Source organism: Natator depressus, chromosome 8, assembly GCF_965152275.1.
Source record: "Natator depressus isolate rNatDep1 chromosome 8, rNatDep2.hap1, whole genome shotgun sequence".
Classification (NCBI taxonomy): Eukaryota; Metazoa; Chordata; order Testudines; family Cheloniidae; genus Natator; species Natator depressus.
This window is the reverse complement of record NC_134241.1, coordinates 102,065,980-102,081,855: the sequence shown is the minus strand read 5'-3', so window position 1 is coordinate 102,081,855 and position 15,876 is coordinate 102,065,980. Positions and strand designations below refer to the sequence as shown.

Here is a 15,876-nt window from a genome sequence, read left to right as displayed (position 1 = left end):
AGGCCAAAAACGCTCGCAGAGACCGAAAGGGGCTTCCAACATCCTGAACTAAAAAGCAGAGGTTTTTCTACGCCCATATAAAGCCAAAAGTTGACTAGATTACAGTAAAACCTTCCCAGGCACTCGAGCCAAAATATTGTAATAATGCTTTCTTCCTTGGCCTGAAGCTCAGGGACCTGGCAGCCACTGGGGCTTCTGGCATGGCCAGGGCACACCGGCTCTGCGCCTAGAGCCTTTCGGCATTTGAGGCAATGCCACCCGTTCTGGGCGAGAGAGAAGACGAGGGCTGTGCAGTGGTGTTAGGACACGGCTTACTGCATTTTCCATCTGTATTTGTGCTTCCTTCCAGGACAGATAAGGTTAGAGCCTCACTCCTGCCTTCAGCGCAGGGTGAATTTCTCAGACATGCCATTGGTTTTGTCACTGGGCGCCGTTATTTAGGAGACACACGTGTACCCGTCCCAGAGGCCAGCAAGTCAAGCCTGCCCCGCCAAGCGTTTGCTAAGGAGTAAATCCTGCAGTCATCAGCCTTCGCTCAGGAAAAATCTTGCACTGAAGTCAGTGCGAGTTTTTGCCTCAAGGAGTAAAAAGTGAGTGAGGACTTCAGGATTCAGGGATTAGAACTCAGGACCCAAGCCCTGAGGAGGTCTGCTTGCTCAGTCACGTGTCACTCCAGCAGAGGATCAGTCCTATGAGAAAAGGTCCTTAACCAAGAGTCCTGGTTCTGAACACTTCCGAACGTTTGCTCCTGCCCCTGCAATGGGATGGACTAGAAAGTCCAGATTCAGATCCTAACCAGGCCTTCTGCTCTGTATTTTCCTGACTATTCTTTACTTCTAGGGCAGAAGAGAATTAGTTTCTCCAGGGCGTGTAACTCTCAAGGCGTCTCAGCAAAGGGCTAGATGCCGGCGATGCAGGCTCAGCTCACTTGCATCCTTGGACATTAGCTGGCTTCGCTGAGGGAAGGCGTGTTGGGCTTATCCCAGTGGTATTTTCCAAGGACTGCTGAGGGATCTCTTGCTTCTGCCCCGATAACCACCGGAGATGGGCACAAGTGGCTGTGGTTTCACGTCTCTGCCCAAGGGCAGCGTTTAGACTCTTTGCTGCTGGGTGGAAACTCGCGGTGTTTGGCTTGGTTGACGGTGGTGCACAATCCAAAGGAACAGCACTCGGATGCTGGGGGATTGTGAAATGCCTCAGCCCCGGTATGCGGAGAGCTTGTTTGTTATGACTCATGTCATGGGAGAGGATTATTTAGGAATTCTACCACTGCCTGCCGTAGAAGCACCACCAGACTCCCGAATTCCTCTGTGCACATAGCTCAGCTGGGCTGGTTTCTGCACGGATCTGCAGGAGGGGAAACCAGGGTAAGGGAGCAAGGAGCCTTCCCTCACCCAGTATGCTGCTGCAGCCTTTCAGTCCTTGTGCGCTCCACTGGCCTGCTGGGTGTGCTCATGTCTCTTAGTGGCTGGGCCGACAGACAATAGCAGCCTGCTACGTCCCCATTGCAGAGAGAGCTCCTCCTTAGTGCAAGTGGGCGAGGCCTGTGATTTCTGGTGTTGAAGTCCCTGGGTTCAATCCCCATCCTTGACTATGGTGTCTGTTTGAGGACTCAGTTGCAGGCCTGGTATATTCGCACCCCCCGGAGTGCAAGGAGTGAGTGGGCCTAGCACCCCTGCTGGTGCTGGATATCCCAGAAAGGGCAATGCCCCCCTCTCCATCAGCAGCCCCTGAGCCAGCGGGGAACATGTCCTGTCCCTCTGAGAAGCACAGTGCCCACCCGAGACACTCCAGCAGCTGGCATGGGGCCTGCGATTCTCTGCACTGGAGTTTGTGGCTAGCCCTGTGGAAGGACAGGATATCCTGAAGTTTGAGGAGCCCAGGCCTTCCTGGGGAATGACCCACCTGATTCGGCAGGTCTGAAAATCTCTCTGCCTCTGAGGGAGCTCGGATTCAGAGCTGAACATCATGGCCTGTCTTGGTTTTGGCCTGACCCAAGACCCCACCCCTTCCACACTACACCCACTAGAGCCCAGGATCGAGCCAGAGGCAGGCACAACAAACAGGGCGCTCTGCAACAAGTTGGGTCATCAGCGGAAGACCCAGTTTCCCCCCGTCGCCAGTTTTCCTCTTTGCTCTGCATCTGATGGGGGCCTCTCCCGTGTTCTCAGCTTGACGGCTCGATTGACCCATGAGACTCAGAAAAACACAGCCAACCTAGCCCCATACCGTCATACAGCCAAACCACTGACCTGTCGACTCAGTACCATCGGCCTCCTTGCATTTACTGAATGTCTGCGAAAAGCTGCCGGACGGAGCACGTCTACAGTGGCTGCAAGTGTTAGTAATGCTCAAGTCGTTGCTGTCCGTGTGGCTGTTTGGGAGGGAGTTGCGTGCTGGGGACAGGGATGGTGGATGAAGGGCGGGGGAGATACCATATGCGCCTGATTCCTCAATAAGCTTTCAGGTTCCTTTAACCCTTTCTTTTCAATTGAGATTAAAAAGGAAACAAAGAAACCCAGCTGAAAATCCTACTGGAAGTGTCCCCATGAGGCCTTGGGTGGCGCAGGCCGGACGCGGTTTGTGCCGGTTAGTTTTAGAGCGATCATTTCTGTTCTCAGTGCCGATCTCTTGCAGCTTTTCAGCAGTACAGGCACAGATCTGGAGCTGGTGTCAACTCTCCTAGCTCGCTAGACTTTAATGGAGCTACGACAGCTGACACCAGCCGCCGGTTGGCCACTCAGTGGCTGCCTTGCCGAGTTTACAGTCGGAGGCCCTGATTCCGAAAACACCTTCCTTACGCGAATAGCCTGTACGCCTGACTTGAACGGGACTAGTCCCAGGAGGGAGGGTTTGCAGCACTGGGGCCTCCCTTGGGCAACAGACGATGCAACGGAGAAGGGAAACAAGACAAAATCACGGCAGTGGTTTGGATTGGTGCTTGTTTTGTCACTGCCCTTTCCTAAAGGGCTGCGCAGTGTTTGCTTCCTGCCCTAAGCTGGAGTGCATTCTGCCTGCCTGCTGTCCCGCCCCAGAGGTGGCTGCATTTCAGCCGTGTGCGAAGTGATCCAGAGATGTAATTTGTTGATCTCTGTTGGTATAGCACTCTGGGCTCCTTTGGGACGAAAGGCTAGTGGTGAACCACAGTCATCTCTGGGGTAACTCCACTGACAGCAGGGGTGGATTTGGCCCATTATTACCTCTAAATCTCAACGATACATGTAACTAAGCAGCTAGGCCAATAGCAAGTAGCTGCTTTGCACCTGCCTTAGAGTCTATTCTCTTTCACAGACTGGCTGCAATAAGGAAGGGCATCCACCCAGGACTGAAGAACGAATCTAAAGAGAAACCGATGCTTCTTCGGGTGAAGGGCTCTCCGTGGCTATTTAATGTTTTACCAGCAGGCCCCTGCCAATTGCGTCCATCTCCCGATGTCATCCCAGTGATGGATACAGCAGGGACTACGGGCTCCGGGGAGGTGTGTGCTTTCCTAAAGGCTCTTCCATGCCAGCGGGTCGAGAGGTCGCCGGCGGCGTGACAAATGATGGATGAGGCAGGGAGGGGCGGCGGGGATGTCGCTTTTAATGGCAATCGATTTCTTGACCTTGATCTAACACTTGAGGTGGGGGTTTCCATGCGCTCCATCCATCCCCGGCAGTTGGATCATTACGAATAGCTGCTTGAAGAGATTATTATGGACTGGGAGACAGGGACAAAGCCTGATGATGCCTGTTAGGAAGGGAGGATGGGGGAAGCAATGTGTTCTGCTCATTTCGAGATTCAGCTTCTTCAGCATGTAGGCTAACAGGAAGCCACGGCTCAAGTAAACTGGAGTGGCCAGAGGACGAAAGCAGTAACTGGGAACGGGAAAGCGAATGGGAGTCGGGTGGTCGGGGTTCAATTCCTTGTTTTTCCAGGGTGACCCTGGGCAAGTCACTTGGTTTCCCTGAACTTCCTTTGAAACGGGGATACTACTACTCCCTTTTGGTCACCATTTGTCTGTCTCGTCTCTTTCGATATAACCTCTCCAGGACAGGGACTGTCTACCATGGCTCTCGATACATGCACTCTGCGTATGCGCAGTGCCTAGCCCCAGGGGGGCCTGATCTCAGATGGGGCCTCTTAACTCTACTGCTGAGGATGGATTACATCAGGAGAATTTACTGGGACGGAAACCCTGGCAATGCAGCCTGCCCTGCAGCCACGGCACCTCATCCCAGATCCTTCTCAGCTATCACACGCTAAGCAAGACTGACTTCAATCAGCTGGGTTTATTAGGCTCTTTAGAGGGAGACCTCTAAAGAACTGTGAGATGCCCACAAGGTAGAAGCAAGGGTGATTCAGTGAGGGCATCTTTCCTGATCCATTAGCCCAGTGGGATGGGAGGGGGTGCCGCTGTGTTTGGGACGAGACATTAAGCCTTTATCCCAACCTCTTGGGGTCATTAAAATACATCTCTGTGTTTTTCTCAAGCGTAGGAGAGAGAAGGAAACCTGCGGAGGAAATTCTCCCTGAAGAGCATTACCTGGAGACGCATTGCTGCCCTTTCTCCATGGATGTAATCTGCTATACATTTCGGGGAACCGCCAGATCCAAACCCACCCCAACTCTTCTGGATCGGGGGGATCCTAAACTAGAGGGACTGACATTAGATGCAGTGGAGGATAGTGGAATTCTCAGGGGAACAACGGATCTCATGAGATTTCCCCCATGCTTGCCTGAAATCCACACGCCGCTAGAGAAGCTAGAGGAAGTCTGACACCGTCTAATCGGATACTGATTCGAGCCCTAGGTCTGGCTTAACCACACACCTGAACTCCAGCCCTTCAACCTAAGCCCAGTCTGGATCCAGATGTGGACCCCACCGCTCACTCCAGATCGAGTTATATTCAGTAGTACCAGCGACTGATCACGAGATGCAGTGATGACCCGTTTACCAAGCCTTCCCATGATGAAGCTCGAAGAACCCCACCACCCATAAAGCAGCCAGGCAAAGCAAATGGGGTGATTACCTTGAGCAGTGTAGATTAATTCGTTGTATATTGCTGGGTGGATCACAGGGCATGGGAGCTCGTGGAGGTACCACTTCAGTGCCTCAGCCAACGTCTGCCCATCAAACGGGTCCATGTCTACAGCTGCTGCATCTGGAAGGGGAGCGGAGGAAGAACGTCACTCCCATAGGCCAAAGATACAGACGAGCTGGGGGGAAATGTCTGCCCCAGAGCAAAACCCTTCACTGCCTGGAGGGATCCCGCACTGAGGCTGAAACTGACCAATCCTCATGTTTGAGAATAGGTTCTCCTAAGATACGCACGGCAATCACTGGAGACAACAAAGGTACTCACGGCTGGCCTGGGCTAAAGCATCCTATTATATTTTGCTACCCCATCCTACTCCGCCCCTGCCAAGGCCTTTTTGGTCTCATCCAGCTGTTGGGAGAAATCCTGACCCACTGTCATCAGTGGCAAAACTCCCATTGGCTTCAATGGGCCTAGCCCTTCTCCCCTTATATCTCGCCTGTTTCGCCTGAAAGCTCTTTGAGGACGGGATGCTCTCATACGGCATAGCTGTACAGTGCCTAGCACAACGGGGCATGGACCCACAACGATGCTCTGAAGGAGAAGGTCAGTTTTCAATATGCTGTAATTCATGGAAAACAATTCAAAGCAAAACAAAACACCATCAATGAAAGCTGATTCTTCCTCCTCAGAGAGAAGCCCATAACCTGCCTAAAAGTAAACACTGGCAATTGGAAGAGACAAGCACATCACAAACCATGGGACAGCCAATTATTTTCCCTGTGTCCTCAAACGTGCCCCTTTGAAAAGAAGAGTAGCTGCTGAATTACCACCGGGGTGTTACGCGCTGAAATTGAGTTCTGAATTGAATGGCTCAGAAGTTTGGATTGATTTGATAACAGAGACATCCTCCCAAATCACTTTTCAAATGACACATACAGGAACCACCGAAATGCAGCTGCCTCTGGAGTGGGGCACGGCAGTGTATAAATGCACAAAGTAACACTATAAGGAAGTGAAGGATGCCATATCCAGTAGGAAGCACAGTGGAGGCAGAATGGAATCACCCAAAATGGAATTTGTCTAGGATACTTGTGTCAGTGCTGGGACAAGTCCAGTAGGATTTTTAACAAGCACAAGGGCCCTGGAGTGGCCCACTCAGCAGCGCTATGCAGGGACATACTTCACCACCTGTTCTGCGGAAAGAGCAACCAAAAAATAAATCCCTAGAACTCTTGCATCGTGGGTTTTCCTTGGAGGTCTCCCAGCCAAGCTCTGGCCGGGGGAGCTTGGTGGAGGAGGGGGAAATCGGGTTAATCAAAATGTTTTGTTTTGACCAAAAAAAATAAAAAATCAAATGTTTTGTGTTGATTTGGACTTTTGATGTTTCACCGTATGTAATACAGCACAAAATAAAAAACGGAACCAAGAGTCGTTCCAAACCGAGCCACTGAAATGGTTCATTCGAACCGGCCTGTTTGGACCCTGTCCGAATGCGCCTTTCCCCAGTTTTTATCTGAATTGAAATGTCACTGAAATCGACGCAACGTCCTGATGGGTTTCGGGTTTGACCGAGCCGCGGTTTCCGGCAGAAAGTGGGTTTGTCGATTTTCCCCATTGGTTCTGCCGGCCAGCCCCGGCCCTGCTCAGTTTCAGGGACCACAGTCCAAAGTGCTCCAGGGCCAGGCTTAGCAGCCAGCAGAATGGCTCAGGAAGCCTTCGACCAGGGACTGTAGCAGAGCTCGGTGGCAGGAGAGCGGGGGTGATATCTGTGCAGAGAGGATTCTGCTTCCTGGGCCGTCTCTGGACTACCTTGCAAAGGCAGTGGACGGTGCCAGAGACTACAGAACTGCTTGGGTCCACTCGCTGAAATCCCTCATCAAAGCGAGCCTCATGCTGCAGGGGCTGCCGGCTGGGGAAGGGCTCTGTCCAGTCCAGCTGGGGACAGACATGTGTCATTCTAGCTCCGTTCAATCACAGCAACGCTCTGCTGCATCTCCCAACAGGCGCCAGAGCCACCCCTAAAAGAGAGCAGCCCGTCCTGCCGACCGGGGCAGCTTCGCTCCCTTCCCAGGCTGGAACTCCTTTGCACAGGTCCCTGGATGGCTGCCAAGCCCCCTCTCCCCCGCAGCTTGGGGCTGGCTTTTGTGTCCAGACCTGGGTCACCGTGTCATCCAGCTGCTTAGAAAGACGCAGTTGCTCGGTCCCCTCTCCATTGCACTGCGTGCCAGAGGCCGGGCTGACGGGGCCATCGTGACAGCTGTTTACATGAGTACGGGCCAAGGTGACTGGGAAAGATCAGCAGTGACTGTGAGCCTGGGTGGTATTAATAACTCCTGGTAATTATTAGTACCACAGACTGAGCCCTCTGCTAATTTGCTGGGTTAAGTGTCAGCACGGACGCCGCATCCCCAGCACCGGGATGAGCATTTCCGTGTTTTAAGGCCTCTCAGGGAAAATACCCAGCAGACTTTGGGACTGTGCAGTGTTACCAGGGAACATTTACTGCTAATGTGACTCCGTTCAGCCCCGCAGACTGACACACAAGATGCACTTGGCCCATCCCAGTGAGTCTTTGCACCAACGACTCACTTACACCAAACGCTGATTTCATCTCCGTTGTGTGCTCTTTGGCCAAAAGCCTTGATTTCGCCGATGGGGAAACTGAGGCCCAGAGCGGTTAAAGTGACTTGACCCAAGTTCACAGGCCAAGAAAGGAAACACGGGAGTCCTGTCTCCCAGTCCTCTTTTCTAACCACTTAAGTACACTCATAGACTATCAGGGTTGGAAGGGACCTCAGGAGGCCATCTAGTCCAACCCCCTGCTCAAAGCAGGACCAATCCCCAATTTTTGCCCCCGATCCCTAAATGGCCCCCTCAAGGATTGAACTCACAACCCTGGGTTTAGCAGGCCAATGGTCAAACCACTGAGCTATCCCTCCACTCCCTTTGTCCTGTCCGCCTTCCCTGAGTTCCAGCAGAGAAGGACAACTGGAAACACTTGACCATTCTGGATAAAAGTCACGGTGCGTTTCTCACTTCGCGCGTGGCGGTGTGAGTAAAGGCAGCTCTGGCTGAAACCCTTTGACGCTGGTGACTCCACTGCGAATGGAGATGCTCCTGAGTGTCCCAGCAGAAAGCCAGCTGCTGTCCTCCTAGGAGTATGGAGCGCGTGCCGGGCCCTTGACTTTGCCCCACCGTCCTCGCCAAAGGCCTTTGCTGTATTTGCAGAACAGCCGCCCACGGATATGTGGCATGATGCAGGTCTATGCCATAGCTATAGTGGTTAGAAGTGAAAAAACCCCACCACCCTAGCTGGCACTGCCATGCTGGCCAAGTCTCTAGTGTAGGTGCAGTGCTACCGGACAAAGACCTTTTGCTGGGATCGCTTATTGTGTCTGGGGAAATGGTATAAGCTACAATGACAAGAGACCTCTTTTCTGGTATAAACTGCATCTCCGCTAGAAGGGTTTGCTGGTGTAGCTACACTGGTGTGACTCGACCAGCAAAGCCGTGCGAGTGTAGACACGGAACTAATCCGGGAATGAGCACCATCCTCTGCACAAGAGTGACACCTCCGGGACAATCCACACAACGAAGCTTGCCCTGCTCCCAGGATCACATCAGACAAAGCTCCTGCTGCCCGCCACCGCCGCTCTGCCAACACCCCCACCTCCGGTGTCTGTTTGTGTCCTTCTCCCACTCCCGTCTCCGCTCCTTTCTCCGGGCTGTCCCTGCACAGAACGTCCCCGTTAGAGTTCACCCAACCTCCACCCTTCTTCTTCCGTGATGCTCACTAGACGTCAACACGCCACCACCAAATTATAACCCAACAGGGGCTTCCTGATGCAACCCCAGCTCCTCCACTTCCTAGCTGAGACTGAAGATATTCATGGCAGGGACTGTAACTATTGGGTCATGCTGAGCACAGGGTAGGTGTTGCACCAGTAAAGAACGCCAGTTTTCCCCGGAAGCAGCCTTAACTGGCCTCGACAGCTCTTGGGAGCTACCAGACTCGTGTACAGGCTGGTAGAGGGGCCACTTGTACCTCTGAACCTGCCAAGGCCCCTTTGTGCGACAAAGACCCGCAATGGGGTGGGGGGTGGAAACACAAAAATTGTTCATGCAGGAAACTTAATATGCCACAGGACTCATTGCCTGGGTGTCAATTTGTCTGTCTAAAACCTGGCCTGAAAATAGGGCAGTAAATCCACCGGGGAGAGCGTTAACTCCCACCCAGAGGGCCAGACACAATGCAAACCGGGGATCGCTCTTTCAACAGAGAGCGCAGTAGCTGCAGTTATCCCTTTACGTCCTTGTTTTCAGCGTTAGGGCCTGACTCTGGTTCACGTAGCCTCATACAAATCAGGAGTGACTCTGCTGAGCTTAGTGGAGCTGAGGGGATGTCAAACCAGTGTCAACCGAGCTCTGGGGCTTTGGGCCACAGGGGCACTGGAAGGGAGGGTCAGGGGGCCATGGCCCTCCTACTTTTTTACAGCTGTAAGGGGGCGCGACGGGGGCGAGGGGGTGGAGAGGAGTGAGCGGGGGGCCAGGCCTTGGGGGAAGGGGTGGCACGGGAGTAGGGCCTCGGGGGGAAGGGGCAGTGCGGGGGCAGGGCCTCAGGGAGAAGGGGCTGTGCAGGGATGGGGTCACAATTTGGGTGCCAGTGCTCCTCCCCCCCACTTTTAGGGACCTTCTGCCACTCCTGGTGGGTCATCTTCCTTGATCCCTCTTTAGAGGCTTTCCAGGGGCAGATACAAAGATTAAGGGCAGTTGCGACGGGAGAGGGGCTATCTTCAGATGTGAGCAGGAAAATAAAGAAATGAGCGGAGCTCGAAAGACTCAGAAGAGGAGTTACGACAAAGACCAAGAAAACCCAACCTAACCTGAGGTGGAATTATCCATAACCTGGCCCCTAACTAGAGTCAGGAGCTACGCTAGGACTCTCTTACCCTGTTGCGCTGCGGGAGTCGAACCCACAACTTGGCCCGCGGTTCATTCCCCAAGTCGGGGAACTGAGATCCAGCCCTTCAGGCCGCTCACCAGCTGGGCCTGGGACTTCAGTTCCATTGCAAACACTAGTCCACTGTAGCTGGTGTTTTCCTGGCCCTCAGGATGGCAGGCAGCCGACCCAGCCATCTGCGGCACTAGTCCTCCCACCTTCCCCTCACATAACGGGAAGAAGTGACCCCCACTTTCACTGAGCCTCGACAAAGCTTTGGTGTAGGCTCCAGGTCACGTTTTGGTCAGTGGTACGAGTGCCCCGTACTGGCTTCTTCTATAAAGGGCCACTGTGAGGCACTTGAAAGAAAACCCTGGCCGGTCCCTTATTTACAGGAGACAAAAGAGGCCTTCACTTCACACTTGGCTTGTGACCAGATAGAAAACCACACTGAACAATGCCAGAGGCGAAACCTCCAACCCAGCAATTGGAGACACTACCTCATAGTCAGTGCTGACCACAAGCCTGACCATGAACCTCGGAGCGACGCCCCCGGGGGAATGGCAGGTTCAAACCCAGCGGCGAGGTCTGTGAGAAAACAGACTTGTCATGAAGTCAGCCTTGGGCAGCAACCTGCCTTGGCCAAGTGTGACACAGAGCAAGGCGTATGCTGGGTTTGAGCTCCATTCCCAGGAGCAAAAGGCTGGGGCATTGCACGGTGATTTTCCCTAAGATTGCGACGATTGGAAGAAATGGAAATGTACCAGCTACAATGCCATGGTAATAACCCTTAGTAGTGCTTCTACTGCCATCTTAGTACACAGATCTGCACACAGAAACCCTGCATGTGTTATTAATTGAATGCACTGGACGGTGGTAGCTGTTTTGGGGTCCCACTGGTGTCATGTGATGGGTATTTGCACCTCCACTACAGAAAGGATGTGGACAAATTGGAGAGAGTCCAGCGGAGGGCAATGAAAATGATCAGGCATCTGGGGCACATCATTTACGAGGAGAGGCTGAGGGAACGGGGCTTGTTTAGTCTTCAGAAGAGAAGAGTGAGGGGGGATTTGATAGCAGCCTTCAACTACCTGAAGGGGGGATCCAAAGAGGATGGAGCTCGGCTGTTCTCAGTGGTGGCAGATGACCGAACAAGGAGCAATGGTCTCAAGTTGCAGTGGGGGAGGTCTAGGTTGGATATTAGGAAACACTATTTCACTAGGAGGGTGGTGAAGCACTGGAACGGGTTACCTAGGGAGGTGGTGGAATCTCCATCCTTAGAGGTTTTCAAGGCCTGGCTTGACAAAGCCCTGGCTGGGATGATTTAGTTGGTGTTGGTCCTGCTTTGAGCTGGGGGTTGGACTGGATACCTCCTGAGGTCTCTTCCAACCCTAATCTTCTCTGATTCTTCCTTTGGCATTGCATTTTGCTTTTTTATTATAAATTATAATATTGTTACAAGCTGTGAGAACCTTGTTATGGGTTGAATTAAAATCAGATTGAGATTGATAGGTGTGAATTTGCCCTTTAATTAACGTAACTGTAAGCATAAGCCCCCATCTAAAACAAAAGGTGTATGTGAACCCATCCAGGAGCTTTTGGCTGAGTATTGTTTTGGGTAGGGAGGGTGTGTGTGTGTGTGTGTGTGTGTGTGTGTGTGTGTGTGACAGAGAGAGAGAGAGAGAGAGAGAGAGAGAAACTGGGAACAGATAAGAACAGAGAGATGGAGAGGCAAGGAAGCCAAGCAGCAGCCTGTAAACCCAGTGTGACCTTGGAAAAAGCCAGGGAGCATTTTTAGGTCTGATGTTGGCTAAAAAATTATGGGGGATGTTAGCTCGGAAACTGCTCCTTTTGTTCTTGGGTCCTTCTATGTTCAGAGATGTAGAGTTTTGTTCCTTCCTTGTAAATAAGACTGCATCCAAGAAAATCCCAGCCACCATCAGTTTATGTTTCCAGCTGGAACATCCCCAGGGCCCTGAACTCTGACTAGCTGCTCAGGTCGAAAAGGGGAAACCGTACAATAAAACATTTAAAAAATTGAAACCAAACGTTTTGAATGACCTGAAATGGCACTTCCCCTCCCCACCATCAAAATTCACTTCCCCCTTATCCCCCCACATTCACTTCCCCTCCACCCCCTACATTCACTTCACGGAAAACTCCTGAAATTTGAAACTTGATTCCATGACAAAAAACAAATGTCAAAATGTTGGAACGTCCCATGAAATGGAAATTCTGGTTCCTGCGCTGCTCTCTTTGGGGGTAGGAGAAGCATCCCATGTGCCTGCAAATCAGGGGACTGCATGTTCGATACAAGTGGGGACCCAGGCGCTGAACCCCATCCAAAACCCCAGCCCTGAGTACATCACAACTTGGGGGAACTTTGACTCGGGGCCTTGACCCCAGCTTCCCAAATATCCCCCATTTGTATCATGAAAACCCAGGCGCTGAGCCCCCCTGAAGTTTGAATCTGAACAGCGACACCATGTGGAGACACTGTTAATGGTTCTGTGGGGCTCTACATTCACCCAGAGACGTGGGAGCAGACCGGGCAGACGCAGTTAAGGAGGACCTCTATGGCTTGTCCGAGCCATTGTGGGCATATTTCTCTGCTTCGATCTAATGCCATTTGTCATTGTCTGTTTTCATGAGGGGAGACGAGCTAGGCAGAGGTGTTTAAAGACAGAGACTCGACTCTCTGATGAGAGCTCTGAACAAAGGAGCCATTTTTCGCCCATCTTAATAGAGGCTGTCTAGGAGGCCAGAGTTTATTGCGAAGCTTGTTAACTCTCAGCTCCTAGTGCATCTACAAAGGGCAGAGCAGAGGAGAGAAACCTAATGAGCAAGCAAGAGAGACAAGGAAATTGCTGTTTTTTTTTCTCCCTGCCCTTCTTAAGACACTATTGTGGCACCTTTTTGTGTTGAAGCACGAACGCTTCCCAGGGGGCAGCTAAAGATCAAAATTTAAAATATGCTCTGCTTGTATCGCCCCTTTGATCCGAGGATCTCTAAGCACTGTACAAATAATAACTAAGCCCTTCCAGGCTCCTGGCAGACAAGGTATTATTATCCCCATCTTACAGATGCAGCCGGGAGAGATTTAAGTCCTCAGAGTTCTTCTTCCATAGTAAAGAACCTCTCCCCAGTGCGGCCCAGACTACATGGAATGAGTCATCCCGCATGTAACAACACAGACCTGTGCCAGCCATCCAGCTGATGGCCAAACGGCCACTCCTCAAAGTCTAAGGGGACATCTCTACTCGAGCCAGAGGTGTAATTTCCATCTCGCACAGACGTCGCTTGGATCGAGCTAACATGCTACAAACAGAAGCAGCGGGATGCGCTACCCGCCCCAAGTACAACCCTACCCAGCACTCCACATGTGTACTCGGGGGGCTAGCCCGTCCTGTTGCCTGCCTCGCCGAGGTGACACTTCTATTTTTAGCATGCTAGCTCAATCGGAGCTACTGTGCCTATGTCTAGCCCAGCTGGGAACCACTGCTCCAGCTGCCGTGTAACTGACACTGTGCTGAAAGCAGCTGGGTGGGACCAGTCTCTTTACTAATGTCCCAGGGGTGCCCACGTGAGAGCCGGCACCCTGCGATGCTGGGTGTTTTACAGACACATCTGGTGAGAGGCAGCCCCTCCCCCAAAGAGCTTGCCAGGGACAGCCAAAGGGGAAGCAGAACTTTAGCAAAGTGATTTGCTCAAGGACACCCAGCAGCCAGTGGCAGAGCTAGGAATAGAAGCCAGACCTCCTGACTCCCAGTCCAACTCCCTTCCCACTGCATCACACGACCTCCTCTCGTGCCCATTTAGATTCAAACGTTCTCTGCAGAGCCACCGACTCCCGGTTTCTCTAGACTCACTCGCTCTCTTAGCCAGACCCTGGGAAGAGCAAGTCAGGTTATATTCCTGTAAATCCTCTGTATAGTTAAACCCTCTCATGCGGGGGGATGGGGAGGGCACCTGTAGTGAATGGATCTTTGTCTTTCCATGAGACCGGGACTAGGTAGCAATTATGCCTCCCTCGGCTCTAAGCAGCTATTTTGACCAGGTCTCCTGATGCTGGAATAATGGGTGGCAATTATTTATCCTCCTGCTCTGGGTAGTCATTTTGTGCACAAGCTCTAATTTTCTCAGTTGAACTCACACTCACCATAATTTCTCTACCTCGTCTGAACCAAGAGTGGCTAGGGTCTCATTTTACCTGTGATTTGACTAGCAAAACCAAAACAGTCCCTTAATATCCCAGCAGTGGCAAATTGCGACACAGAGGAGGGCTCATGTTTGCATAGATTCACAGATTCCAAGGCCAGCAGGGACCATTGTGATCAGCTAGTCCGACCCCCTGTATAACACAGGCCAGAGAACTGCCCAAAATAACTCCCAGAGCGGAGCTTTGAGAAAACCATCCAATCTTCCTTGAAAAATTGTCAGTGATGGAGAATCCCCCACAGCCCTTGGTAAATTGTTCCACTGGTTAATTACCCGCACTGTTTAAAATTTACACCTTATTTCCAGGCTGATTTTGCATAGCTTGAACTTCCAGCCATTGGATCCTGTTATAGCTTTCTCTGCTAGACTGAAGAGCTTGTCATGAAATATTGGTTCCCTACGCAGGTATTTATAAATTGCGACCAAGTCACTCCTTAACGTTCTCTTTGCGAAGCTAACTAGACTCAGCTCCTTGAGTTATCGCGGTAAGGCAGGTTGGTTTTCCAACCCTCTAACCATCTCATGGTCCTTCTCTGACCCCTCTCCAATTTGCAACATCTTTCCTGAATTGTGGGCACCAGACCTGGACACAGGATTTCAGCAGCGATTGCACCAGGGCCTAGTACAGAAGTGAAGTAACCTCTCTGCTGTGATTCCCCTTTTCATGCATCCCAGGATCGCATTCGCCCTTTTGGCCACAGCACTAGGAGCTTGTGATCCGCTGATTATCCACCATGACCCCAAATCTTTTTCAGAGTTGCAGCTTCCCAGGAGAGAGTCCCCCATTCTGTAAGTATGGCCTATGTTCTTTGTTCCCGGATGTAGCCATTTACCTTTAGCCATGTTACAACGCATATTGTTGGCTCGTGCCCAACTAACAAAGTGGTCCAGATCACTCTGTCAGTGACCTGTCCTCCTCATTATTTACCACTGCCCCAGTTTTTGTGTTGTCTGCAAACTTTGTCAGTGACAATTTTATGTTTTCTTCTAGCTCACTGATAAAATGGCTAAGACCAGATCCCTGCGGGACCCCACTAAAAACACACCCACTCCGTGATGATTCCCAGTTTACAGTTTGAGACATATCAGTTAGCCAGTTTTTAATCCATTTAATGTATGCCAGATTAATTTTCTATCGTTCTAGTTTTTTAATTTTATATCGTTCTAGTTTTTTAATCAAAATGTTGTGCAGTACCAACTCAAATGCCTTCTAGAAGTCCAAGTATATTACATCAACTCCTTTATCAACCAAACTTATTTCATCAAAGAAATATCAAGTTAGCTTGACAGGATTTACTTTACACAAACCCATGTTGATTGGCATGAATGATATTATCCTCCTTTAATCTTTATTGATCAAGTCCCATTTCAGCTGCTCCATTATCTAGCTCAGGGTCACCCCGTTTACCCCTTTTAAATACTGGCACACCATTAGCTTTCTCCCCAGTCTTCTGGAACCCAGTGTTCCAAGACTTATTGAAAATCAACATCAATGGTCCAGCAAGCTCCTCAGCCAGCTCTTTTAAAACTCTTGAATGCAAGTTATCTGCATCTGCTGATTTTAAAAGGTCTAACTTTTTAACTGCTGTTTAACGTCCTCCAAAGATACTAGCAGGATGGAAAGAGTGTTATGTCTTTACTCTATCTATCTTTGATCCCTTCCCCCATAGCATTGTTGGACAGAAGCGGTAATGAACA

The 15,876-nt window shown here is 51.2% G+C and overlaps 1 protein-coding gene across 1 annotated transcript in view; it reads right to left on the bottom strand.

Moving 5' to 3' along the window:
- The window catches only part of PIK3R3 (phosphoinositide-3-kinase regulatory subunit 3), a 353,625-nt gene that overhangs the window by 194,224 nt on the left and 143,525 nt on the right, over positions 1 to 15,876 (bottom strand). The window contains exon 5 of the mRNA XM_074961824.1: positions 5,013 to 5,144. Within this exon, the coding sequence (XP_074817925.1) occupies positions 5,013 to 5,144 (132 nt within the window). The remainder of the gene's footprint in view (positions 1 to 5,012; positions 5,145 to 15,876) is intronic.